Source organism: Colossoma macropomum, unplaced genomic scaffold (genome assembly GCF_904425465.1).
Source record: "Colossoma macropomum unplaced genomic scaffold, Colossoma_macropomum, whole genome shotgun sequence".
In the NCBI taxonomy this organism is placed as follows: Eukaryota; Metazoa; Chordata; class Actinopteri; order Characiformes; family Serrasalmidae; genus Colossoma; species Colossoma macropomum.
Genome location: NW_023494804.1, coordinates 4927571 through 4936232, shown reverse-complemented (window position 1 = coordinate 4936232; position 8662 = coordinate 4927571). Strand labels below are relative to the sequence as shown.

The window sequence follows — 8662 nt, the reverse complement described above, 5'->3', positions numbered from 1 at the left end:
GCATCACTTATTTTCAGCTCACACCGAAAGTGATGATGTAACATCTAGTGTGAGTGACTGAAGAGGCAAGGTAGCCATTCATATGTCGGTGGGAGGATTCATGCTTCACTATAAAGAGACATGCCAAAAGCCCAAATCTGTCAGTTCAACATTACTGGAGAGCACAACCGGATCAGTTCCAGCTGACAGATCTGCAAATATTTCAGATGGATAACACAGACAACAGGCAAAACATCACAGTTCAATACTGCTTTCCAGGATATAACTCATCTTGCAGGAAGGAGGTGCGAACAGGCCCTGCTTACATATTTTTATTCATTACTCTCTCATGTATATCTGTGTGCACTGTGTTTCTGAACCTGCTGGTGATCATCTCCATCTCTCACTTCAAGCAGCTCCACACTCCAACCAACCTGCTCATCCTCTCTCTGGCTGTGGCGGATCTTCTCGTGGGACTGTTTGTTATGCCAGTAAAAATAATGCAACTTATGGACTCTTGTTGGTATCTTGGAAAAATAGCATGCATTAGTTCTGAAATAATTGTTGCTCTCTCAATGTCAGGATCTCTTTGTAGTTTCATTTTCATTGCAGTTGATCGATACATTGCAGTCAGTGACCCTCTGCTTTACTCTAGCAGAATCACAGTTTGTAAAATGTCTGTTTCTATAGTTCTAGGCTGGTCTTTTTGTCTGTTGTATGTCATCATCTATTATTACTTTAATGACCATCTTCTTCCATCTCAGATAACCACTGAATGTTTTGGAGAGTGTGTAGTGTTTGTAAAGTATTCCTGGGTGATTGTTGACCTCATCCTTTTTTTTCTGACCCCTTGCTCTGTAATACTGATTTTGTATTCAATCATTTTTAATGTGGCAAGACATCAAGCAAAAGCTGTTAGAGCTGTGACTAATAGTATCTTACGCAAACATGGATCCAAAGTCACACGCTCTTCTGAAACCAAAGCCACAAAAACATTGGGAATTGTCATTTTTGTTTATCTGACTTGCTGGATACCTTTTTATTTAAGCTCTCTCTCAGTTGAACATGTCACATCTTTGTCATTAGTGTGGTCTGTGTTTGGCTGGCTAATTTACATTAACTCCTCTCTGAATCCTCTAATATATGCCATATTTTATCCATGGTTCAGACAATCTGTCAAGTATATTGTTACTTGTAGAATATTAGATTCTTCATCTTCAAGGCTGAATTTGATTCCATAATGTTTTTGTTTTTTTTTTTTATTTCAGATTGTATTCAGCTGACACAGTTTATAGGTGCTGACCGCATTGAGGACAGTGTCCTGAATAATGAATAGAAACTCTGTTTACTTTATTTGTGGTTTTAGATGAAAAAGGATTATCTCAAATTTAATAGGAGTAACAATGACAGAAGAGAGGCAGAGATAAGCCATACAACCAACTGAAACAGACACAGGCCCCTGTTTTTGATCACATATCCTTAATGCCTATGTCTTTAAATTTATCTTAAGAGATTTCAGCATTTCAAGCATTTATTGGATCTGATATATTTATTTTAATTATGTATGATGCTAGGACTCCAGTCTTATGATTATCCTTTGTAAACATAAATGCCTGTATACAAATATTAACATTTTAGATTAAAGATTCAAAACGCTTTTAGATTTAGATTCAAAATGTTTCCCTACTATAGAATTATGTTTTAAAATGAGAAATAAATAAATCAATCAACAACATATAGGGATAATCTGTGTTTGCTTTTACTTCTAGAATTACTGACTGCTGTCAGTTCCATTTTTATCCAAGTCAGTAGTGGCACTAAATATCAACTCACCTTGATATTTATTCCGGTTCAAGTCACCTGCAACATTTTCTATGTGGGATTTGTGGCATTGTTACAAATATAGGATCTCATACTCTGCAAAGTCATGCTCCATGTGCTCCACATGCAGTGCACACATACCCCTATACATTGTAAAGACAACACTCTCCCTAATTATTGTCCCCCGTTCCCCCTACACTCAAACTGTCCCCGCGTTCCTCACACACTTAAACAGTTATGCACGTAACAAAAAAGTAATGTATTGCTGCAAATGTGCATTGCAACACTTACCAGCTTAATGGATGCACAGAATGAAATGCACTGGATGCAATACTTTAATAAAGTCAACACTGAGACAGTTTAATTTTTGTGTGAGATATAAGATTCTGACAATGGAGGTGATTATAGCATGCAGTTTTTATCAGACAAGCTATGAACAGAGTGCCTGAGGCTGAAATTTACTGAAACTTGCTTACAATAAAACTCTTCTTCATCCCACAGCTCATACATCAAATCTGCCACTAGCCCCCATTTCCTACCAACAAGGTACTTTTCATTAATGTCAGGAACACTCATGGTAATGATGACTAATCACACCGATGAATCTTTTAGAGCTAGATTTTTTTGCTCAACATTCAAGCTCTCCTGGTTTAGATGTTATTTCTGAATTTTATTTAAAGCCATTTATGACAAGTAAGCGGGATACCCTCAGCATTTTCCAACTGGTACTCCCCAAGTTTAATGGGGTTTTGTTGCTCAGATGTCATGTTAAATGGTTTGAGATGAGTCAATTTTACATGACAGTCAAATGACCCACCTGCATCCTTTGCTCTGATGACATAGTCACTGATTGATTATGTCAAGTATTGTGCCAACTGCATCGTGCTGCATTATTTTGAACTTGAAAACAATCAAATAAGTTTAGTTCACCCACACAGAGGGCAAATAATTGGAAAGCAGTGCACGATTTTCAACCCACCATTCAATAGATGTCAAAGCTTCAATTATTTAACACCAATTTCTAAATATTAAACAGCTTTGATAACCAGGAGAGAGTAACTGGTTAGTGTTAGCTTAGCTGCATGCTGCCAGCTCTACTCACCACTGAACAGGTTTGATTCTGACTAACCAAAACTTTGCTGACTCAAATTTAGATGGTAGTGACTCAACTCTGATGAAGTGAAGTCAAGCCACCAGTCTCTGGTGTCTAGAGCTTGAGCCTCCAAGCTAAGCTAATGCCGGCTGGGCCCGCTCTTATAGCTGACTTAACATAGCTGAAGAGATCCAAACACCCCAGTGCAGGTTCGATTTGACTCATTGATGCTCTGCTATCTCAATTATAAATGATTAAACTCATAACAACCAGAGCAAAGTCCACTGATTGATGGTGGAGTAACAGAAAGCCGAAATTGAACCTGTTCTGTAGTGCTTTAAGCTGTAGCTTGCTAGCCTAAGCTAACACGGTGTCTCCCACAGCAGTACATGCTCAGTTTTAGTGAAATGATTATATACACCCGTTTAGAGGATAACACACGTATGTGAGAGCATAAATTTGAAAGACTAGTGTTGAAATGAAAGAGAGGTAAAACATAGAATTGTTCTGTGGTGCTTTGAGCTGCACCCTGCTGGGGGCTAATGCTAATGTAGCTAGTTATCAGACTATGGGTAAAACCCACTGCAGTACAGGCTGTTTCAGTAACAGATGCTCAAAGAACACCCATTTAGAGGATAACGAAGATGAGAGCATGCCGAGAGACTGGAAATGAAGTGACAGACGGAATCAGACATGTTTTGTTGTGGGTGGTGTGTGCGTGGCTATTAGCCTGTTAGCAGTTAGATACTTGTTTGTGTAGTTTTTTGTTTTTCTGGGTATTTCCTGGTTCTGATTTAGTGGTACAACAGATGAAAAAAGAACTGGTCTTACGAGTCCGGACCAGCGTGGAATGTCCCAGTAAGGCCCTGAGAATTATTTGGACCAATAGTGGAAAAGAGGCCCTTGGAGGTACCACTTCTAACCTTCAATGTTTCCCTTCTAGCCCTAGGCAAAGAATATGCCCAGAGGCTTCACCAGAGTGCGCAGCTCAGCACACCACCAACTTTTCCTCTTTTTTCTATATCATTTCCAGCTCCGCAGGCTTGCCACTATACTAGCTTGCCTGCCACTATCCGTTATGCACCTCACCTACACAGAGCCCCAACCCTTGCCCTTTGGGTGGCATGATAATAATGTGCAAAGAGTTAATGTTAAAAGCACAGAATATATTATACAGTCAAAGACTTCACTGCTGCATCTCCTCACAGCAACACCTGCATAAGAGCTGCTTCACAGAAATCTGTTTAAAACCTAATATATCAGACAGTGCTGTTCAACCCCTCTATCTACCACAATGGGGAGGCTACTAGCAAGGGAAAGGGAGGTGGCGTTTTCTTTACTTTTTTCTTTTCTTTACCCATTGTGCACTGAAGTTGAACCATCATGAAACCTTGCAGTTCTGTACTTGATTGTTTCACAATCAAATGTTGTATTTTCAACCTTCCTTGTGATTGTTCCTGTGTTTTTCACAGGTGTCTATCTATCACCAAATGGTAAAGCTAAACATGAAAACTGCTACCTGGACATACTATCAGTGGGACTGTGACCCTGAAAAGGTACTGCCAAAATATTATCAACATGTGTTCTGTCCAGCAAACCATGAGATTGCAATTCATCGTTTTATTCATAAAAACTAATATGCCCTTCAGCCTAGCCCAATTTCAGTTCACATATCGCCACACTGTTCAATCAATGATGCCATCTTGCTCACTCTGACACACCTGCAGAAGTAAAATATCTATGTATTGTGCATCAGCTGAAAAGGAAACACAAGGAAGGCCATGCATCTGCTGCAAGGAGTACTTTTTATTAAATACACTAGCTGAAAGGCACATGCAAAACACGAAACCACAGGGGAGGTCACTACTAGCAACACACTTCACCCTGACAGTGACCACCCAAACAAAAGCTACAACCTCTCACACTAAATAACACAATAAACACATACACATGACTTAAACTAACAGACAACAATAAACAACACAGTAAATGTCTTTTGGAGGGTGTATAAATTCCATAGGCCTTTACGCATGGCTGTCTGCATAGCCACGCCTTGGAGTCAGTGCTGACCAGTAGTGGGTCACTACAGTATGCTGATTTAGAAGTATATACTTGAAAATAGGCGTTCCTTATGAACTGTTGTTAAAACTGTGTGGCTTGGGTCTGTGAAGCTCTGTATTCGGTTTTCTGACCAACAGACATCTTAAGTGAGAATTGAAAAGACAGCCAGTATGGGAACCTTCCCTATTACCCCATGTGTACTTTTGTTTATATTTATATTTTTCTATGTATGAGCGTGCTGTTGTACTCTAAAACACAAACAAAAATGAAGCAATCTTTTAATGTTTTTTTTTTCTTGTAATTATCTATAGACCAGTGATTCTCAATTCAAGGCTGAGAAACCCTGCCATCATTGTAAAAACACTCACCAACTTCCCCTGTTTTCAGGTGACCACCAAAATAAATAATGACGTAACATTGAATTAGGAGGGACTGATGTAAGAGACATACAAGCCATTGATGTGTCAGTGGGAGGAGTCATGCTTTGTTATAAAGAGACAAAACAGAAAGCCAAATCTGTCAGTTCAGCTTTACTGGACGACATATTTCAACATACCTTTTCCAGATGGACAATATCACAGTTCAATACTGCTTTCCTGACATTAACTCATCATGCAGAAAGGAGGTCCGAACAGGCTCTGCTAATATATTTTTGTTCATTTTTCTCTCATGTGTATCTGTGTTCACTGTGTTTCTGAATCTGCTGGTGATCATCTCCATCTCTCACTTCAAGCAGCTCCACACTCCCACCAACCTGCTCATCCTCTCTCTGGCTGTGGCGGATCTTCTGGTGGGTCTGTTTGTTATGCCTGTGAAAATAATGCAACTTATTGACTCCTGTTGGTATCTTGGAAAACAGGCATGCTCTATTTCTGAAATGATCATCGCCCTCTCAGTTTTAGCATCTCTCTGTAACCTGGTTTTCATTGCAGTTGACCGGTACATTGCTGTTAGTGACCCTCTACTATATTCCAGTAGAATCACAGTTTGTAAAATGTCTATATTTCTAATTCTTGTCTGGTCTTTTTGTCTTTTGTATCTTATCACTTATTTTTACTTTAATGACCATCTTCTTCAGTCTCAGATGTCTGTTAGATGTTATGGAGAGTGTGTAGTGCTTCTCAAATATTCTTGGTTGATTATTGACCTGGTGTTTTTTTTTCTAGCCCCTTGCTCTGTGATAGTAGTCTTGTATTCAATCATTTTTAATGTGGCGAGACGTCAAGCTAAAGCTGTTAGAGCTGTGACAAACAGTGTCTCACACAAAATTTCAAGCACTTCTGAAACCAAAGCAGCAAAAACACTAGGAATTGTTATATTTGTTTATCTTGCTTGCTGGATACCTTATTATGTAAGCTCTCTGTCAGTTGAAAGTATCACAACTGTGTCAATGGTTTGGACTGTGTTCAGCTGGATTTTATACATAAACTCCTTTGTGAATCCTCTAATATATGCCATATTCTACCCATGGTTTCGAGAGTCAGCTAAATATATAATATCATGCCAAATATTTAAATCCTCATCTTTAAGGTTTAATTTGCTTCCAGAGCGTTTTTAACTTGGATTGAATTCAGCAAAGTTGAAACCACTTTACTCTCAGTACCAATATTTAAAACAGATTCTTAGATAAACTCTGTGTTACTGGATGTTTCAGACTGTATAAGGCAGCTCTGCTGAATGTGATTTTCTAAAATTTAATAGGGTTTATTAGAGTAGTGGGGAGGCCGATGTGTTTAGCCATACAGCAAACTGAGGGAGATACAGGACCCTGTTTTTAATCACTTAGACAGCCACAATGTCTTTGCAATTTCAAGGCATTAAATTTTTTTTCATTAAGATTTCAAAGTTTAGAGTAATTGAAGACATGGTAGTAGATCTGGGGTGCTCATGTGTAATTTTATTTTGTGTTACTTAAAACTAAACTGCCCATATATAAATATTTAAAGTTTATCCTCACATGCTATAATAATTATGAATTATAGTTTGACACCAACAATAAAACAATAAATGAACAAACATGTTTTCTAGTGTTACAGTCCGAGTCAAGACCAAGACTTTTAGAAGTCGAGTCTGAGTCAAGACTGAGAAGTGCAGAGGTATAATGATTGAAAAAAGTAAATCTTGTCATGAAAAAGTATTTTTCTTACATCTAAGGGTGCAACAAATGTTGCTACCCCCAGAAATTAGAGTAAAATCTAACAAAAGTATAGTTCCATTCATATTTTACGAGTTTGAAGTTCACCTGAGTGATTAGGAACACTGTAATGGCCAGCCATGGCTCTCTGTACGACTACATATATAAGATAAAACTCCCATGCAGAAAGACCAAATTCCCTCAGTCATCCATCACTATGAGAAAGACCAGAGAATACAGCAATAATGTGCAGCAAAAGGTTGTTGAGCCCCACAAATCAGAAAATTGCTACAAATAGTTAAACAATTAAAAATGTCCAATTCCACTATCAGGACAATGATTGAGACATTTAAAACAACTGGAGATGTTAGGAATCTGCTGAGAAGAGGTCATATGTCTATACTGACCTCACACACAGTGAGGAGGGTGTTTTGGGTGGACAAAGAATCTTCCAGGATCACAGATGGAGAATTGTAGAACTTAGTAAGGTGTTGGGGTTAAAATGTCTCCCAAACAACAATGAAACATCACCTATATGACCAAAAGTTGTTTGAGGGGGTTGCCAGAAAGAGGCCTCTGCTGTCAAGTGTAGAATTTTGCCAGTCAAGTGCAAATGAAGTGTTGTTGTGTACTGTACACCCAGTAGTCTTTCCCTTGTCTAGTATCTTACATGCTACAAAGACGTGCCCCATGCACACTGTACACAAACATATACCCTGAATTTTTTTGACATTGTACACAAAACACCCTCCATCATCACTGTCCCCTTCAATATATTAGGAGTGTTGTGTTACTCCTGCATACAAACTGCTATTCCTGTAACAACAACAACAATAATAATAATAATAATAATAATAATAATAATAATACCACCACATTATAAAACTTTCATAGTGGGCCATGGGGATGCCCCATCTGTGTTCTGCCTCTCCTGTAGCCAGCTTACTAGCTCCGCATCGCTGTCCCCCACTGCTGCACAAGTCATGGTTTAACACACAGCAGGGCCCTTGCTTTTAAGAACATGAACAATATAGATTATTGAAGTAAACACGAAGGAACACACACATTTAGATAATTCTCAAGGAACAAATGCAGGTAATACAAACAACCATTTATGTAGCAAAACAGATAATATCAACAAACACTGAATGACAAAAGAGGAGAAAGGGGAGACAGGAGTCCGTGTAGGCCTGATTCCTTACTCAAAGTCCCAAAAAATACAACCACAATTCGAAAACAGTTAGGACGCTGTGTAAAAATGTTAAAAACATGAAAATAAAAATATGCAATGATTAGCTAACCTTATAGACCCATATTTTATTCACAATAGAACATAGAACACATATCAGATGTTGAAAGTGAGACATTTTACCATTTCATGAAAAATAACTCATTTGGAATTTTATGGCACCAATGCAGTCTGTAAATGTCTGGGAAGCGAGGAGACCAATTGCTGGAGTTTTGGGAGAGGATTGTTGTTCCATTCTTGTCTAATGTAGGATTCTATCTGCTTAACAGTTTGCCAGATTTCATGGTCTGGACTGCAGTCAGTCCAGTTCAGCACCCAGGCTCTT

The 8662-nt window shown here is 38.5% G+C and overlaps 2 protein-coding genes across 2 annotated transcripts; both read left to right on the top strand.

Annotated features, from left to right (window-relative positions):
• The first annotated feature begins 206 nt into the window (after positions 1-206).
• On the top strand, positions 207-1220 carry LOC118824973 (trace amine-associated receptor 13c-like). The gene is made up of 2 exons (XM_036595468.1): positions 207-284; positions 396-1220. Exons 1-2 carry the CDS (start codon positions 207-209, stop codon positions 1218-1220), a joined length of 903 nt encoding a protein of 300 aa, XP_036451361.1.
• Positions 1221-5519: 4299 nt separating this feature from the next.
• Positions 5520-6573, top strand: LOC118825062 (trace amine-associated receptor 6-like). The gene is made up of 2 exons (XM_036595561.1): positions 5520-5579; positions 5691-6573. Exons 1-2 carry the CDS (start codon positions 5520-5522, stop codon positions 6510-6512), a joined length of 882 nt encoding a protein of 293 aa, XP_036451454.1. The 3' UTR covers positions 6513-6573.
• The last annotated feature ends 2089 nt before the right edge of the window (positions 6574-8662 follow it).